At 38.1% G+C, this 20,105-nt stretch overlaps 1 protein-coding gene across 1 annotated transcript in view; it reads left to right on the forward strand.

Annotated features, from left to right (window-relative positions):
* The first annotated feature begins 212 nt into the window (after nt 1–212).
* The window catches only part of LOC134472449 (zinc finger protein 124-like), a 75,425-nt gene continuing 55,532 nt past the window's right edge, over nt 213–20,105 (forward strand). The window contains exon 1 of the mRNA XM_063233847.1: nt 213–349. Coding sequence (XP_063089917.1) covers nt 347–349 — 3 coding nt within the window. The 5' untranslated portion in view covers nt 213–346. The remainder of the gene's footprint in view (nt 350–20,105) is intronic.

Consider the following 20,105-nt stretch of genomic DNA (forward strand, 5'->3'; position numbering starts at 1 on the left):
TATTATGCAGGCGAGATGAGATTAACATTTTATAAGAGAACCTGGTCCAGAAGTCTCTGCATTACAGTCTTGCACCTGGGCTGCACTCTTGCAGGTTTTGTTTGTTTTTCTTTTGCCGCTGGCTCAGAGGGCGGGCAATACTGCAGAAGTCAATCAATGAAAAGGAAGCCAACTGTATAAACTGTCCAATCAGAAAAGGCCAAGAGGGCGTGTTCTTCCGGTGTCATGGCGTCAAAGTGCCTGGAGCTTGTTACTGAGAGCACTCCAGCTGGATCGGCTCCTTTCTGTGATTTATACAAGCTATAGGCTGCATAGAAAAGACTCTAGGAGACCTTCAAGCTGCATAATGGTAACGCTGTGCGACGGGAGCTCTGAAATGGAGTGGGATCTGGAAGATGTCATGTTAGAATTGGTCTGAACTATGTATGGTGGCCTAGGGGCCGGGATGTAGCTCAGAGACACAGCGCTTGTCTGAAAAGTGTGACACCGCGAGTTTGAATCCTGGTACCAAAGGGGAGAAAAAAAAACCCTAACTGTAGTGACTAGGCTCCCCCCCCCCCCCGTAGCTCCGGATCCTGATGTAGTTTCAGATGTGAGTTGAGCCATTCCTTGTTCGTTTTGACCTTTGCTGATATAAAGGGGGAAAAAAAAAAAAAAAAAAACCCTCACAACCTACTAAATGTCCGGTGTGAGTTTGTGTTCTCTAAAATCAAAGAATGAATTTTAGGGTCACTGGAGATTAAGAGAGATCTATATATTTATTGATAGAAAGAAAGCTGTGTCCTAGTAAGATTTTAGCACGATAGAGACAAAGAAGCATAGGTGATACTCTTGGAGAGACAAGTTGCTTCTGTGAGCCCAGTTCCAAGTTGGAAAAAGGTCTTGTTAGGCATAGCTAAGCCCCACGCTGGAGGAATCTACCGTGTCTGAAAGAGAGAGGGAGACATCGAGAAAGATGGAATCCAGAAATAAAAAGACAGAGAGAATGGGCCCTCCATGGGTTTCCTAGGTCCCTGGTTTTCTAGGGATTTTTACAGAACAAAACCACAAGTTGAGGGGGGTCCAAAGTGGGCAAAAATGGAAACTCACAGTGCAGAGGGATGAGGTAGGACAAAATTGTGGTCAGTCAAGATTATGAGTTATTTGCTCAGGTAAATGATTAAATTGGGATCCAAGAGGGACAGTAGCATGGAGGAGCAGGTTCTTTGCCCTAAGGAGACGGATTAGTGCTTCTTCTGGCTTCCTCAAGGTGATGAATATCTGTTGAGACTATTAATCCCTGATGTTTACACTGAAATTGTGGTTTTGTTTGTTTTCTCATTTGTCTTGAGACCTGGACCACAGAGAGGGGTGATTGTTACCCCCATAGTTGCAAGGTGTCTGGTCTTTTGCACTGGCTCCACTGAGGGCCTAGCCCTCTCTGACTGCATATAATATTTCTACTTAACTCAGCTGCCTATAACATCGCTAGCGCAAGGCCAGTACTAAGTTCTCAGGACATTTTGTCCGCTATGACACTGACAGCCTGAGTGCCCTCTTGAGAAACCCACTGCTACATTTGCATGTGCACCATTCTGAGCAGAACAGGGGCCTCAGGAAGATCCAAGATGCAAACTGTAGGTGGATGCGGTGGTGATGAACTAGGTCCCTGGTTTCATTTCTATCAGCAGCACAGCTGAAAGATCTGAAAGTTATAAATATCTGTGTTGCAGGAATTCATACTCACAATTCCACCTCAAATTTTTGCTTTTTAATCTTTGTAGTGATCCTCTAAATTTACACTACCTTCCTACATTTCTAGAACCATGTTAGGTATTAAGAAGCTGAGAATTGATAACAGTGTGGTGATGTGTTCCAGTGGAGGAACACCTGCCAAAATCCCAGGGGACTCCTGAGTTCCATGCAGAGCAATGCAAAAAAAAATTTAAAAATTTATTTAGATGATAGGTCCACTCACAATTAGACAGTTCAAATGATATTGCCACAGAGTTAGAATGCCAAGGAAAACATAGTGGGTGGTAAAGCCTTAGCAAAGAAATGGAAAGTGTACCTTGCAGAGAAAACTTCCAGACGGGGCTGTCTATTAAGCATACATTGAGAGAAACGTTGAATTGGGGTATTTACCTGGGCATACATTTGTGATATGTGTAGGAGTGGAAAGCAGCCAGGACATCATCTCTGTATTAAGGGCTATAGTTCTTGGCCTAATTGTTCATATTTTTAAATAGAAAAAAGCTGCTTGTGTTAGTTTCCAAGGAGTACTAGAGCAGGGGAGAAGCTGGAAATAGTAGTTGTGCAGCGTATTAATGGTTAGTAATTAAGGGTTTTTGTTTAGCCAATAGTAGTGTCTAAAATATAGAAGATTCTGAAACTCAGATTGTCCTGAGGGTAAGCATGAAGGAAGACTTGTGTGCTTGCTTGCTCTGTGAATTGGGCAAAGGTCACAGATTTAAAGAAAAGATGGGAGCTTAATAATAGGTAACTATGCCTTCTGCTACCACTGATAAGTTCATCTAATGATTTTCAAGGCAAAATCTGAAATTAGTAAAGTATCTGGCTTAGTTTTAGATTTAAAATTAATGTGGACACCATAGCTGAAGTAGAATGATGGGGGTATCCCCAATAGATCAGAGATTTCCAGGTGTTCTTGATAATTTTAGTTTGTTTATTAATTTTTGAGACAGGATCTCACTTTGTAATGCAGGCAGGCCTCTAACTCATGGCAGTCATCTTGCCTCAGCATCCCAAGAGCTGGTACCATAGGTATACAGCACCACACTCAGCGTGCTGTGTGTGTGTGTGTACAGGGACTGAACTCTGGAGTTTTGCTCTGAGCTAAGTTTTTAATTTTCTAAAATCTTGGAGGCCAGGACTTACTAAGTTGCCCTCCAGGAGGTGTGAATTTTTAATAGTGTTTTTAAGTCTCTGACTGTGGGGATAATACATATGTGTCACCATGCAGGTTTAAGGTTGGGGTGTTTATATCTATTGTGATGTACCAAGATTTAAATGCTTGGGTAAAGTAAATATTGGTGAGGTATAATACTTCAAGTCTTTATTCTCAGTTGCTTGAGGAACTGAAACCAGAAGTCTTATAACAATGGCCTAAAGAATTGGGACTCTTTCAATATAAAATCTAAATTCTAGGATTTATCTCTAGTGAACAGTAATTTTAACATTCCCTGGGCCCTGTAAAAAAATCTTCTCAAAAATACAGTAAAACATTGTAGTGGAAATCTTTTCTATTTATTTTTTTACTTTTTATTTTATATTTTTCTATTCATTTTGTGCACTAGTGATATGTGGTACAGTACTTGTGCATGATGGAGGACAGCAATCATGAATCACTGCTCTGTCAGCAGCAGGACATTGGTGCTGAGCAATTAGTGATTACAGTGGACTACTTTCAGTAAAGTTCAAGAGATATTAGTAATTCATTATGAAATTTGGAAAATGTTATATATATATATTTCCCCAAACACAAATTAAGCAAATTGTTGAGCAGGTTTAAAAGTTCCAAGGTGTACAAGTAATGTTGACTTGAGTAGGTATATTCTGTGCACTTTCAACACATTTCTTTTTGAACTTCCTTTAAGTTGAGTATATTTTTGCTAACTTCAGCAATGTCACTAGAATACCTTGAAATTGTCTTAAAGTTCTCTATAGAACATGTTACTTAACTTATGTTTCTTCTTTTGAGTGCTGTATTAGTCAGGTTTTCCAAAACAACTGAATCAGGAGAATTACATGAATAGTATTTGGAAAAGGAACACTATGAATTTTGTGTTTCTTCTTTTGCTTTGACTAGTTTGGATGATGATGATCCTTATGAAATGTCCCTACTTTGTTCACAGTGTCTGGTTTGCATGACCCTAACAAGGGGATAGGGTAGAGATTTTCAATGATCAGACTGAGCATGAGCATTTTGAACACAAACCACCAACCATGTGTCTGGCTGAAGATGAAGCACTTCCATTTGTAGTTCTAATTCATGCTGGTTTTGGGAAACTTTCTAACTGTTTTGTCTTGAGTAAACTGCCTTGCCATGCCAGTTTGCCTTCTCATAGAAGCCCACTTCATTTAATCTGTAACATTAATGGGCTAGATGCATGTCTGTCCAGTACTATGAATTCCAAGGCTCTTTCCCCTTGACAGTGATACATATCTCTGTGGGAAAAGAGAATACCATGAACCATTGTTACATGTCCCATAAATCAAAAGAGCCTGCAATCCCTGAAATTCCTCTCTTGGGGAATTTGAGTTCTCTTGGCCTGTGAATTCTGTGTGGCTGTACTGCAGATTGCCATGAGAATGGCCTATGCCATAGCTGAGATTCAGCACCAGCTTCAGTTCAAGGCACAGTTTAGTCTGTTGGTAGCTTCCTGTGGGTGTCATCTTGAAGCATGAAACTGTGGAGGCTGTTCTAGCTTTTCACACTGACATCTGAAATGTATCACAGATTTTAAGGACAAGGAAAGGGTCGCAAGGATAATAGCAGAGTACTTTGGAAAGACTTTCTGAACTTGAAGTGCAGCGGTAGCAATTTGGAAGCTCTTGGGGGTCTTTGCCTATTTTTGTACCTTGTCATTTGAGATCTGTGTCCACTGCATCTTCTGTGAGTCCTTTCCAGCAATAGTAATTCTGCACATGAAAAACCCTGGAATGTGTCTCAACTTTTTTACTTTTAATCATAATATAGATCATGAGAAAGATTTAGAAATATCTTGAGAGTGGAGATCAAGGATGTTGAATAATGTCATAGAAAAAAATGGGGCAGACTTTTTTAGAAGGAAATCTTGGGCCTAAATATCACTAGTGCTGTGCTTGAGAATCCTGTTGCAGGTGTATTTTATTTCCATATTGTACCACTTATCATCATGATTAGATTATACCCCATGGCTTCATGTACATTTTATATGCTGGCTGTAGACCCTAGATATGAATAAGCACACTCTATATGTGCTCTACACTGCTCTTCACTCCAACCCCATGTATGTATATTTTTGTGCTAAAATGGGAACGTTTTAGCTTGTTCATTCTGCATTTTAATTCTTTCAATATTATTTTCTAGATTTCTTTGCACTGCTGCATGTAGGTGTGATTCCTGACTCCACTGTTTGTCTCCATATTATTTTACTGGCCTTTGCACAGTTATGGGAGAGCAGGCTTCTCTAGTGCTGTCACTGTTATAGGTGCCACAAAGAACAGGATCCTCCCTGCTTCCCTGGAAGCAAGATTTGAGAACACGCCATGAATGCTCAGGAGCCTGCTTGATGGTAAATAGAGAGTATATTATTTAAAGTCTTCAAATGCAGTAACCACAGTTCCACAGCTAGTTTCTGTTCTGGCCTCTAGTTTCTATCTCTTATCACCATCAACACTGGACCTTTTTAGTTTGACAAATTTCATTGTTTCATTATGAAATTTAATTGCTTCTGTATAGTTTTTGCTCTATTTTATGCCTCCAGTGTTAGGCAATCATTTTTCCATTTCCTCCACAAATTACTGTTTAATAAATATTTAGATTTCTCTGTACATTTTGTGTGTGCTAACCTTTGGGTAAAACTGCTTGAGAGGTATTTACAGTTTCCATGCTGCTTGGGAATAATGTAGCTTGACTTAGCTTTAATGTGTAATAAAGGGTTAGTTTTCGTTTTCCTCATTCTCAAAGCAGTCCCTCACCTTATCAATTGAACTCAGACTATCTCTCCAAATTATTGGAGTATTTATCATCAATTAGGAGTTGACTTTTTCAGTTTTGCTAAAATTTACTCCCTTATTTTATTCATCTAAAAATATACATACTGTACAACGTAGTCTATTTAGAATAATACTTTCTTTCCCTTCTAAATAACTTCTCACTTCTTAATTCTATTTTCCCAAGACCTGTGAACTGTGTACAGTAGGATCTTCATTTTCTGTAAGTCATTTTTTTAAGAACATAATTCAGCATGGTCACTGGGTCTGTCTGTTTTATGATGTTTACAAGAGAGGCCCCAATGAAAGTAAAGAGTTTTTCTGGTGCCATTATTCAATACTAGAAAAGAGAAGAGAGAGACAGTGGCAGAGAGGCAGAGACACACCTGCACTCTTTTTTTTTCCCCCTTTTTATCTGTGCTGGGGATCGAACTCACGACTTCCTGCTTGCAAGGCAGGCACTTATGCCTCTGAGCTAAATCCCCAGCCCCTCACACCTGCACTCTTAAGACACTCCATGTGATGCTGTATGACTTCAGTTCCCTCTCTTAGAAGAACATTGTGAGATGTAAATTTTGCAAAGCAGTAAGCCAAAATAAAGCTCCTTCATTATGTACCTAGTGCCAAGCATTTAATTTAGAAGCATGAAGAAAACGGGAGAGTGCCCATGGCTTTCATAAGTTTAGGAACTGTCAGTGTGTGTTCCAACCTGACAGCCCACCTGACACTCTCAGTTACCACTTGGGAGTTTTCTTCACAACTTCACCAGCAGTTCTTATTGTGTAGTTTTCTGACAATAGTCTGCTTAGTGGCATTTTGTTTTCATATAAAAAATATTTGCCTTATGCCTAGTGACAAGTGTGGTATTAATAATAGCTACAAATGCATGAATCAATTCATCCTGAGGAAAATAGAAAACTTTTATTTTATAATTTGGACAGCTATTTCAAAGATGACAATATGTAACCTATTAACTAGTGATATCTTACTGTATTTTTTCCCTTTGGAATTATGTATTATTTATACCCTTTTACTGCTTTGTTTTTTATTTTATTTCCTTTCTTTTTTTTCTCTTTAAATAATAATAAAAAAAAGTTAAAAAAAAGAAGAAGTATCAGTTGTAAGATGGGATGTTAACTTATTTTGTCTTTTTTAAAAATTATAGTGAAAGAGAAAAATGAACAAATAATCTGTCGTGATATGTAAAATGAGTGGAGAGAAGCATAGTTTTCTGCAGAAGCCATTGTTTACCTGAAAGTTGGGAAGGCATGAATAGATATAAAATTCAAATGTTGGTCAGTGTCAATGCATTGAGTCAGCACTGTGAATATTATCTTTTAAAGCATGAGGGGGAAATGCCAGTGTGAAAAAACTAAGGAGAGCCCCAGTGAAATTGGCTCCCAGAATTAACTGAGCCAAAGGGAATCTCTTTTCTTTATCATTTCCTGAATCTGAACACTTGTGTTTAGGAAAACAAATGTAATAATACATCAGTTTTTGCTTCCACAAGTGCCGCAAGTTACAAAGAGTGTCATCCTTTCAATATTAATAGGATTACACACAAAAAGTTGTGCTAGAACAGATGAAATAATGAGAATACTTGCCAAGCATTGTAGTAAACTGAATTGAACCTCATTACCTCAATTTTTTGAGAAAAAAATATTTGAAATTATTTGTAACTGTATTGGAGTAAAATCATAATCTAGAAGAGATATCTGTATTCCCATTTGCATTGAAAAAAATACGTTCCTTAGGCATGTTGTGGAAACAACATAAATCCACTGTTATGGCTCTGTTAGTGAGATTTTAATTACACCAGAAATAGCTGACAGAATGTAAAAGGAAGAAAATTTTAATATAGATCAGTTTCAGAGGTCATCCTGCAAAAAGGAAGACATATTACATATGCACAGCATAAAGAACTCTTGTCACTCTCATTTAACCCCTTAAAGAGAGAGACAGAGAGACAAAAGAGAAGAAAGAAGAATGGAATGTATCATTCTAGAGTGTATTCCAGGGACCTTCTTCTAAAACATCAAGATGTTACTGTCCTTAAGAAATTCTATGTGCTGTTCTTTGAGACAACAAATCTCATTGTGTCAAAATGTACAGAATGCAGCATTTAGAGTATCTTTGATTCCATCACAGTGTCTCCATGCACAAGAATAGGATCATTTGTTATAGATTGGAATAGTGTAGTCTCAAAAATGGACACTGTGCCTGCCATTCATAGAAACTTGAAGTAACTAAAGATCATAAAGAGAAATATAGCAGAGATGAGGCAGAGGTGATAAGCTATAATCTTTAATATAGATAGCCCTGATACACTAACAAAAAAGAAACACAGGAAGAATAGATTAGGAGGCAGAATCCATAAAGATGCTCTGAAGAGGAAATACACTCAACCTGAAAGAGTTTAATAAACTGAAAGTCAAAGATGAGAAAACAAAGCTTTAAGAGACAGGGATCCAGACCAGGGAAGAGACAGAAATAGGGACAACTCGTCCAGCAGCCGCAGATACGTTAGAAAGTTATGACACTTTTGTGCAGTGCAGAACCACAAAGCTAGAAGGAAGGAAAACTTTGTGGCTTTATTAAGTAAAGGAATACAGCTCAAGAACAAGCTCAGGGGTAAAAAGATTTAGCAACACTCAGATAGATAACAGGTTGGCCCCCTAATCTAAAAACTAAAAGAGCTAGTGAGACCCAAAATATACAGAGCACCCTGAGAAAGGGAAAAGGGAGGAATTGCCTAAAAAAGGAAGGCAGAGAATACTGCTAATGGTATATCAAGATTTAAAAGTCACAGTAGTCTTTTTTAAATTTTTTTTTTAATTTAAAGAGAAACAAAACAGAACAAAACAGTAAAGAGGTACAAGTAATACAGAATTTCAAAAAAATAAACAGTAAGAAAAGACTAGTTAATAGATTACATATTGTCATCTTAGAAATAGTTGTTCAAATTACAAAATTAAATCATACAAAGTGAACACTCATACAGTGAGATTGCAAACAGTTCTGTTCAATGACCCAACAAAAACTTGTAATATGGTTTTCTATCTTACACACTTAAATATGCATGCAGTTATATCCTTTAGAGCACTTTCTTTTCCTCTCTTTTTTTACATTAACAATTCCACACATCTTGGGTTTTATTACTCCCACAGTTCTTATTACCTTTTTTTGAAGAGAATAAAATGAAATTAAGAGTCACGGTAGTCTTATCGCTCTGTTTAATTTGATTATATTTTGTTCCGGCCTGTCTACTCAGAGTTGAGGGCACAGACAGCTAACCCAAAAATAGCAGGTAATACCATGGTAACTATCCTTAATTTCCTATTAACTTAACACTGAAACCCTATATTACATTGTCTTACTATGACTGATCTTATTTGAAGCTGATTTGTAAGACTGCTATTTAGCCTTGACTGATTTTATTCGAATTTGGTATGCTTGGTAGTATCAAGTCTTAAGAGTAGAGGCAACTACTCTGAAGATGACAAGATGTAAAAGATACCCATTCTGGTTTTGATTATTAACTGCTTGCAAGTCTTACAATGTCTTCAAAGTTGTGTTTTTATTAAAAGAGCTATGTAATGTTATGTTCAATTATATTGTGCATGATGATGTGGACAATTCTATTGAAAATAACAAGAGAAAGCATAGTAAGTACTGTAGATCACCTAATATTGTGGTCCTCTGTCTTTTTCATTTCATGTTTTTCTAGGATTTTATTTTGTTGTTCTGTTTTGATCTGGTTTTCCCTGTAATACAGAAAGGATAGATATACATGTAGAGATTCACACATGGTAAGAATTTCTAAACTTTTTAGGGGAACAGATTATATAGTATATGATGTACTGAACAGATATTCTGAAGAAGAAGAGACGCTAAGAAACCCAATGCTAATTCTGCAGCATTATGATATAAAATCTAGTAATACTATCATTCACTGTTCAGAGTGATTAGTCTAGACTCTTATGTTCAATTTCAACATAGGTAAAGATAAAGACAGCTACTATGAAGAGACTGAGAAACATTATGGTAGTCATTATTGAAAGATTTAATTTTACTTTTGAAATATATGCAGTTTTACATACCATTATGTTTGAATCAAGTGAAATAAAATTTATCAAGTTAAAGTTAAAATGACCATGGACACATGATTTGTCTAATTCACCATCTTCCTGCAGAGATTATAGTTCTGCCCTACTTTAGTTTCTGACAAATATTAGGGTATATTAATAAAATTTATACTTCATTAATTAGAAATGTCAAAGAACTACTTACAGGATATAATTTGGGAAATAATTGACATTATGTCATCAGGGCTTTCCATTCATGACAGTCAGTATAGAAAATGTTCTACAATTTTGAGGTTTAATTCTTTCATTTAGGGAAGTATTGAAAGCTCTTTTCCATTTACTGAAGATTTTCTTACAGAACTTTTCACAATATTATATAGAGATACCTGTGTTTGTCTTGGTACTTTAGTTTGAAATTGCCTTTACAGATTTATTTTTGTGAGAGCCTTCATCTAAATATTGTGACACTGATTGAGTAAAGCGGCAATCCATTGAACTTTAATTGATTATCCCTGCCAGTAATTATGTGATTTAGTAAAGGAGAGAAAGTTGGGAAACATCGTCACCTGGCTATTTATAGTACTCAAGTTGAAAGAGGAAGTGGACATATTGTTTTTGACTATCTGGTCATACCATGTGCACCAGTGTATCACTGACTAAGAACATAATTACATCCACTCTTTTGGTGTATTTCTGTTGCCCTTAATAGAATATCAATGTTTTGTTGCTTATTACAAACAATGAATTTTCAGAGTTGTGAATGCTTGTAATTCAAGGACCAAACACAGCTTCATTGTGTAGTAAGACATGACTTAGACTTGATGCATTCTCATTATGTCCTCTCAGAAAGAGTTTTCATTACTTATAATTGCAATCATATCATTATGGAGGGTTCTAACATCATGATCTAATTAGTCCATAATGCCTCCATCACTTCCAATGTTATCACCTTGGAACATAGGATTAAATAGATAAAAATGCAGAAAAGATCCCATGTGTATATGATTGTGTCTGTGTTCTACTTTTTACTGAAACAAGGACATTCTTTCTGAGGTATATGAGGCCTTTACAAATGGGTATGAATTTTTTATGTGCTGAGACTTGGTTTCACTCTGATACTCAGACTGCTACAGATCTTGGGAATCTTCTTGTCTAAGCTACCCACAATAGTGTTAATACAGGTGTGGATCACCAAATCCAACATGATGTAGATGTTTAAATTAAATTAATAATCAACTTAATTTTCAAATCAAGAAAGCTATAATTTAACTCTACTGCTTATATGATAAGGCCATTCTGAAAGTAGTCCTTGGAATCTTTCTGCTCTAGATATGTTTATATACACATGAGATTAATTGTATGTCATGTAATTTATTTTTGAAACATGGCTGTTTCTTGCAGATTCTGGAACAGTGACCAAGACAGTTGCAATTTTATGAATACTAACAGTGTCAACCCTCTTATGTTTTGGTTTAGGACTGCATTTTCATTTTGGTTAATAGGGTGAGTCATTGTGCTATTTCTTGATTCTTTCAGATGATGATACATGACAAACACAACAGCACATGATTTCAACTGCAGACTACACTTGGGGGAGTTTAATTGTAGATGGCATTGAATTTGACATAAATGTGGTAATTCTGAGTGGGGTGAGGATTAATTTTAAGCCCACAATTTCCCATTTGAGAAATGTTTAATGTTCAGCAAACAACACACATCTGTGTTCAAAAAAAAAATTGGGAAAAGATGCAGTTCAACCTTAAAATGATGGGGTGAGACTATGTCACTACTGAGAATTGCTCCTAGGAATGGTTCAGTGAAAGAGCCAGGATACACCAGGTAACAGTGCTTTACTTATTATCAAAAGGTCTTCTTTAATGAGTAACTGCAAAGAGCTTTAAACACTCTGAAGTGTACTCTCATGGAATATGAACAGACTACACTATCAATTTTGTTCTTCGTTGCATCTTTATTAAGCCTTTGGTAGGATAAAATATTTTGCAGAATAATATTTCAGGAAGTCTATTGTGCATTGAATTCAGTAATATGCTTTAATGTGTCTCTCAATATTCCTTTTACTGCAGCATTTCCCTGTAATTCTACTCGCTTTTTGCCTCTTTTTGCCCTTTTTTAGTCTGGGATCTCATCACTTGAATCACTTGTTGTGGTTTGGTCTTTCTCTCTACATCCAGTTATTTCCTGGTGAAAAATCTTTTATCATTTGATTTATTATGTTTAAAATCTACTCACACCTTCATTATGGCTGCTATTTTGATGTGCCTTTGTCTATATTCTGTCTTTGCACTGAAATAGTAAAAGTAAGAGGCCTGTTTCTGTAACCTATGAAAGCTTTCTGCGATAGTATCACAGTAAATATTGCAGAATAAATGCTTCAGTGTTGCCTTAAAGTTAATAGGAGTGCAAAGTTCTGGGGAGAGAAATGGTTTCTTTTGGTAGAGCAGTGATATGATACATTCTACTTGGCCTGTATACAACCCTGCTTGATGTGTTCATGTCCTGAATATTTTACAGTGTTAAAAGTGATGCATAGCATATACATTGCTGTCCAAAAGCACAAAGCTGTCTCCTGACTCATGCTGATGCTCATAGATGAGGACACAACAGCCGTAGGCTAAAACAAAAAAGCTCTCATAGTTCTTCCTAGTCAGAGGTGCTTCCCAGGAGAATGTGAGGATTGTGTTAAGTGTCTTGTGTCTGATCATTTCCTATTAATGAGCCTTTTCTACTGTTGTGAGTGATTGACTGTGTAATTACTGTTATGTAAGAGATGATTTTAGGTCTTTCTTTGGATTTTAAGTGTCAAAAGAACCAAATTCCTACTTTGGAGGGAAAAGATAAGTTGTGTCTCTCCCTATACATGACCAAGTTTTATATCCAGCCTAATGTTATCACTTACTTTTCACATAGTGTAAAGCCTATGAAAAGCAAATGGAAGTTGATTTTAAAGATTGTTTAGATTCTGCATCAATAATAAATCATTATACTGTGGTTTTCATGGAGGAAAAATATTAGGTATCCTGAGAGCCTCCATGAAATGGCCTAATATCACCTGTCATGTTTATGTCAGTGGCCCCCAGGCCTCATTCATTTGTACCGTGCATCTGTGATCTGGTTCACTGTGTAGTGCTTGGGTTGATGGTGTCAGTGCTACACCCACATAGGGGTGGAGCCAGGATGTAATGTAATGGCAGAAAGAAGGTGTGTCTAACTCTCTTTCGCCTGTATCCTCCTTGCTGTTTGCAGCCGCCATGAACTGCGGCCCAACCATGCCACCCTGCCTTGGAGTCAACTGAGTATGGACTGAAACCTCCAGAAACTGTAAGAAATGAACCTTTCCTTCCCCAATTTGGGGCTTTAGGTATTTTGTGTCAGCAACAAGTAAAAAGTAACTAAAATACCACCTGAACTCCATACACTGATGCTTTTGCAGCCTGGTTTTGGCCTCTGGATTCTCAGTAAAGTGTGAACTCATGGACAGGCAATACTTGTTATTATTGATCAATAGTTTATAGCTCACTCTAGAGTCTTTGAGAGATTTTTACCTCTTTCAGGAAATATACATGAGATCCAGTTTGTTTCACCAAAAATTCAATAACAGAGCAGTATTGAAATATCTGCAATTTATAAGAATTGAAGTAAAATCCCTCTTATTCCACCTAGAATCTCCCATCAAGCTCTATGCTGAAACATTTTACAGGGCTCCTAGAAACCCAAAAGGATTAAATTTCTCAGAGACTTTCTGCTCCTTCATGATCTACATCAGCGAATACTTGATGATGTCATTCTCCATGCTCAGGATTCCTACATGCCTTTGTTTCAAACTGACTTGTCTGCCAACAGTGTTGCTTTTAACATTGCCTGGGTAATTCCTTTGTGTATCTCAAGCACTTCTCAAAAAAATGCCACCCTTTGTGTGAAATGGTTAGTTTCTTACTCCTTTCTTTCTTGTCCCCACAGCAACTATTCCTTTTCTAGTTCATCAGTTTTCTTGACAACTGCAAGTTCTGTGCTCCTTTGATATGAAAATATTGTACCTGCCTAGCTTTCTATGACTATAAACAAAGCTCTTTTCTGCTTTCAGTTCCTCAGAGAAATTCTCTTACATTGAACATGACAGGTTAGAGAAAAATGTGGTGAGGTAAGCCAGGTGTCCTTAGGCATTCAATAATATTTGAGGTGTCTGGAAGTGGTAATGTTTAAGTACAATCTGAAACATGTTTATGATGAGGTGAACTAGGGACCTAGGGAATTAATTTCCAGATAGAAAAGACTATGTATGTACATACATACATACATACACACAGAAGAACGTGTCATGATGTTGTATCATGTTAGCACATTCAGGTGTATTAAGGGTTTTTTTTTTCTGAGAAAGCATTAACACATATTTTTCTCTAATGCAGAAACATAGCAAATACAAGGGATAGAGTAATTTATGAGAAGCAGGGCTTGGAGAGTTTAGAGAAGGAGCTTCAAAGGAAAGGGATAGATTTGGTTTTTGAGGACATATTACCATGACTCAACCAGACATTGAGAAGTTGGCTTTACAAGTATCCTGTACATCTTTTGACCCAATGAACTATAAATGAGAGTGTCACATGACTCCACATTATTTTTCCTTCATTAATATTTGTGTTGAATAGCAGAGAATTTCAAAGTGTGAGGAAAGAACTTTATACATGTAGAGTTTGCAATCTTAAGTCCTTAGGTGTCCCTGTCACATCACTGAATGGTGACCAAGTGGAATCAGCATGGGGCTCCATTGTAGCATCTAGTCAGGTTCCTATGTATAGTTGTAAGTTTAGCTTCAGATTTCAGGGCTTTTTATGACCCTGAATGAAGTACGTACCTTGTATTAAGAGAGTTGCATTGTATGGCTTTCTTTCATCTTTAGTCTTTTGTAAAATATTACTATACTTTAACTTTATTCTTTATGAAATATTTCTGTTTCTTTTGGAGGGGCACATATTCATCTTCTTGACATCAAATGAAGACTTTAAGATAGTATGAAAATCTTGATAGTGGAGCTTGCCTCATTCTCAAATATTACCTTTTCAAATTGCCTGCCCACTCTCTTCCATGGGGTCTTAGCCTGGCCTGGACTCAGGATGTTTTCTAACGTTAGATTGATTGATTGCTAGCATACTCCCTGTGGAGCCTCCTAAATACATTTTCAACCCAAAACAGGAAGTGCCCACTAAGATCTTAAAGAAAACAGGGGCAGATCTGAAAAGCCAGGATCAAAGCTCTAAAATGCATCCCAGGTCAGGCAAAGTCAACATCATGGAGGAGAATGTGACCCAGAAGTCTTTTGCTTACAATCTTTTATTTGAGCATCACTCTTGCAATTAGGGGTTTGTTTCTCTTGTCACTCTTCTCTCTGAGGGAGAGTGAGGGAGCAGGCTCAATCAGCAATAAACAGTCAGGCTGCATGAACTGTCCACTCAGGTGAGCTAAAGTACGAAGGTTCTTCCTGCTATCTCTGCACCAAAGCTAGTGTCCTTAGCACATTGCTGAGAGCCACCACTGTCCCTGTGACATTTCTGTGACTTCTGTTTACTTTTGCCTGCTTTGAGAGGACTCTGGGAGACCCTGGTCATGCAATGGTGATGTTGTGTGACAGAAGCAAAGGGTGGTATGGCATTGAAATGAGGTCTGATATGAAGTAACCAGAACTATTTACAGGGATATACAGCCTCCCTTGCTAGGTTCAGACTCTGAAGTTCTCCTGCTTTTCTTCCTTCTGTCCCCTGTTCCTTTGTCTGTCAGTGTTTTGAGTTTCCTGCATCCTGTCCCAGCTGTGACACTACCAACCCACCAAGCTATGTATACCAGTCTAGTGAGAGTGGTGGTACTAACTCTAACTCAGGTGTGTGTAGGAGCTTGTGCTATAACCCTGGTCTGCTTCCTTTCAGCAGCAGACATGGAGTCTCTGACATTGATAAATGTCTGCAGTGCAGGATCTTCCATCCACAACTCCTCTCAGAACTCTGCCTTTTTATACTCATGGTGAATTCCCAAGTTTCCAATATGTTGCCCCATTTTTAAACTTATAAAAGTACAATGAGAATTCAAAGACAGCTTTAACATCTTAGGTCATCTGACTTGAATGAGGTGCTTTTCTCAATTATTCAGTGAACTCCTCCTGCATTCCATACTCAACAAACCAAAATATTGTCCCCTTAACGATTTCTGTCCTACTTCTACTTACAGTAATAAAAGTGGAGATTGTGTCCTCACAATAATTTGGGATTAGTTCACAAATGAAAGGAGAATATTAGGAAAGTTTTATTAAAGGAAACACGAATACTACTCTCCAATTCCTTGGAACCATAATGAGTGAGTGACCATGTGGCTAGTCAAACTAGAGCTGATTACAGATAACTAGGGCACAATAATTGCTCCATTGCTTAATATCACCTACCTCAAGTTACTCCATATATTTAAAATGATCATTTAGATCTCAGGCACTGAAACCCATTTTCTTGCCAGATAATATTCAAAGTGTAAGGGTCAAATCAACAGTGTGTGTGAAAGCAAGGAAACATATGGTTTGGCACCTGGACACGGGTAGACTTAGGGTAAAAAATGCCAACTGCAGGAAACAGAATAAATGGGTCTTCTTTACAGGGCTTCAAAGAAGGTAAGGGACATTCGGTTGAAGAGCTCAGTAAATGTCAGTGGGCAAAGTTCTCTGGCCGTTTCATCCTTCATTAGACAGAGTCCTTAAGGCATCTTGTGTGAGTACTTGGGTGTCTTCAGTTATCCAGCTGCTTGCATTCCATCTCATCATTTTTATCATCCTGTGTTTGCTGGCAGCACTGGTTCTGCAATGAGAACCATGCCTCTGCTAGCAGACAGGTTGTCTATGAAAGAGTCATGTACAAATGGAGCCTTATATTCCTGCCTTTTAGTTATTATAAACAAAAAGGAAAAAGAAAAAGTAAAAGATAGATGGATGCTGTTTCTCATGACAGTTTTCTGCATGGCACATGGTCTTAGTGGGCATCCCAGGGGGAAGGAAAGCCTTGGGGAACCATTTCATACTGGATGGAGGGGAAGCACAATAGCTGCTAATCACTGATTGCCTGATGTGGTGTTGTATGAATTGTAACACGTGTCTGGAAACACAGCAGCCAAGAGAAGAGGTGGATTATACAGACCAACAGACGAAGCCATGAGATCCATCCCCAGACATTAGTCCAGGAGACAAGCATATATTGTCTAAATTTTTTTAATATTGTCTAATTACTCAGGCCCTTCCATTAAGCCTTTTGGTTGCATTTTGTACTATGCCAAATTGGTTTGTGTAAAAATGGCACACTTTTCTTGGACGATGAATAGGCCACATTTTTCTAATGTAAAGAGGTGTAAGCTTCTTTGGTTTTGCAGTGACTGATTCTAAAGAATCAGTTTGTGACTGTAGACTCACAGTGGTTTGGATTATCTCCTTAAGGTTCTGAGATAGATCTTTAAATAAGGAGTGATAGACCAGAGACATGTTGCCAGTGCAGCTATTCCTGTTCTGATTGCAGCAGTGTTTCTCATGCCAGGAGGAAAAGAGATTAGCTAAATCACATTGCACTGTTGAACCTAGGCCTTCACTGTAACAGGCAGGCTCTGGTTTCCCAGATCTATGCCTAAATGTGCTGTATCATATACCAGTGTATATGGCTGAGTCCTGTTGGTGGGAAGGCATAGAGTGGTGGAGGTCACACAACAGAAGAAGGTTCTATGACTTGGTGATCAAAATTAATTATGAATGATAAAAAGATATTTAAATCTCCTTAGTTATTCAAATGTTTCATTTGCCTGACAGTACAGCACCTGTAAGTGATTGAATATGCCTTCTGGTTAGAGGATTCTGAGGGTCAGCTGTGGTTTGCTTTTTCCAGTGGAGGAAAATCCTCTTGATGCCTATCAGCTACTCAGAGGAATGATTGAAACTGAGCACAAAGAGGTAGTGAGAGTGGGTAAGAGTCTGAGTGAAGGCCTTCCCTTGATGCATCTCTGCATAGGGGAAATGACAGCCATTGCAGACATCAGAGTGTTTGTTAATCAGTGAAGCAGTGACAATCGGGGGAGAGGCTGAGAAGCAAAGGAGTTGAGTGAATGAGAGTTTTTAAGTTGTTCAGTGATTAACATTAATAGTGGAAGCTAACAAGATTAGCATAAAATTACACTGTTAGAGGGAAGGTGTCCAAATAAAGATCTGGAAGACATTGCACTGAGTAAAAGGGGGGTTTGAAAAGTTAGATCAGATTTATTGGTTATCAAGCTATCTGTAGTTTTATTTGAGTCCTTATAAGGAGTGAGACATGACAAGTAAGTTTGTAATAGCTAGATTGTTCAGCAGGTGTGTTAACTCTTTGAACTGCATCATGAGGGTATATCACAAGGATAAAAGGAGGGTCAAATCTCCCAAATGCTATTATGTATAATTAGAGAACCCTATTGTAAGCAGTGATGATGAGCTTTCTGCTTGCTCATACCTGAGACAAAATACATGTGGTCCCACAAGAGATAGCACATGTACAGACCCCAAGCCAACAATCCTTAGGCAGAGATGGGCTAGACCAGTGGAGTAAGGCGTGGGCAAGATGTTCTCTTGTGTACAAACATTTGGACTTTGGTGGGGAGACTGGTCTGTGAGCATCTGTGGAGAATATGGGGATGATACCGGTGAATATGATTGTATACATAGGGAGTGATTCCATCCTGCAGGCAAGAAGCAACTGAGTTACAGTACTAACAGAATGAGAAGGGAGAACCCACAGGAAGAGGCCTTGGAAGAACAGAGGGTGTCTGGGCTGTGTCTTATTTGTCATGGGCCTTCACATAGAGTATCAAAAAGGAGAAAGGAAAGAAAGGAGAAAAGTAATGTTACTTCCTCTGAGGAGAAATCACACAGTGTATCCTGGCAAAGGAGATCGTTTATCTACTATGTAAAGATGGGAGAGTAGGAGCCTGATGTTGAAACCATGTCTAACCAGTATTAACTGATCAAACAAAATTTGATGAAATGCAATGATGTACATGGACAGGGAATTAAATGTTTTCTGGAATTTTGGCCAGCATGATGGATGTTGGGGAGATTACTTGCACCTTCCATGAAGGGGAGAAGTCAGGTGAGTTTTCAGCTGGACACAGTTTTATTCTGGAATGGTGAATCCACTGCAGGTAGTATTGCACCTGGACCAACATTGGAGTGCTATAGAGGACTCTGAAAGGTTTCTTTCCGTTTGCTTGCAGGGATCAGGTGTTTAATCAAAGTTAGTTTGTTAGCAAGGTTATCAGGGTAAAGCAAGTGTCAGAAGGCAGGAGAAGGTTAGAAGCACATTTTATTTCTTTTTGGATTTCTTGTAAACCTGGGAGATAATCTCCAATAGCATAGACCTCTGGTCTGAGATCCTGCCCAATCAGAAAACTGCAGAGTATAAAAGCTCCAATGAGTCATGCCCAGTAGATCCTAAAGGAGTAGCTTGAATTCTGAGGAAAGTTATTGGGCAGAGGATACCAGTCCTTTTGAAGCTGTAATGAAGCCAATACTTCTTTCTACATTTTCAGATGACTGAGGGAGACATGGAGTGTGAAGTATCCTTTGTGTACCAAGTGATCTGTACTCTTTCTGTGTAATCTGACTAATGCAAGCTGGGCCACTGTCTGATTGAATGGAGGTGGGAGACCAAGTCAGAGGAGTATATTAGTTAGGAAACAATCAGTGAGTGCTAAAGCTTTTTTTTTTTTTTTTCTTTTTTGGAACTTGTAGAAAAGTCTGTACCCACCCACTGAAGATGTCAACCAACAGGAAATTATATCTCAAATTTTGGACAAGGGCATATAGGTGAAATCGATCTGCCAGTTCTAGGTTTGGAGAAACATTGTGGAAAAAGGAGAAATGAGTGTGGAAAAAGGAATAGGCCTTTGGGAACTCTAAGTCATAGTTACCTTGCAGACAAGCATTGAGCTATAAAAGTCATAATGGAGGTCTTCCAGGAAGGGAAGGAAATCAGTGGCTAAAGTAGACAGACTCTAGGTTTGTAAACTAATTTTATGATAATGAAAACTATCAAGGAGAGATGAAGAGATAGAGTAGATCTGTGAGGGAAGAAAGGAGGATCTTCCTTGAGCTGTGAACCACTTGTTCCTTGTTGGGTTGTTTTGGTATTGTTGATGATCAGAGGGTGAGCAGGCTAGAGTGAAGCAGGGAAGGGCCAAGTGTTTGCCTTTCATAGTTTGCTAGGAGAGATTAGTTGGACCTTGGTGGTGTATCTGCAAAGACATTTCCAATGGCTATGGGAT

The sequence above is a fragment of the Cavia porcellus genome, unplaced genomic scaffold, assembly GCF_034190915.1.
Source record: "Cavia porcellus strain 051 isolate PalLab524CR breed Dunkin Hartley unplaced genomic scaffold, mCavPor4.1 scaffold_23, whole genome shotgun sequence".
In the NCBI taxonomy this organism is placed as follows: domain Eukaryota; kingdom Metazoa; phylum Chordata; class Mammalia; order Rodentia; family Caviidae; genus Cavia; species Cavia porcellus.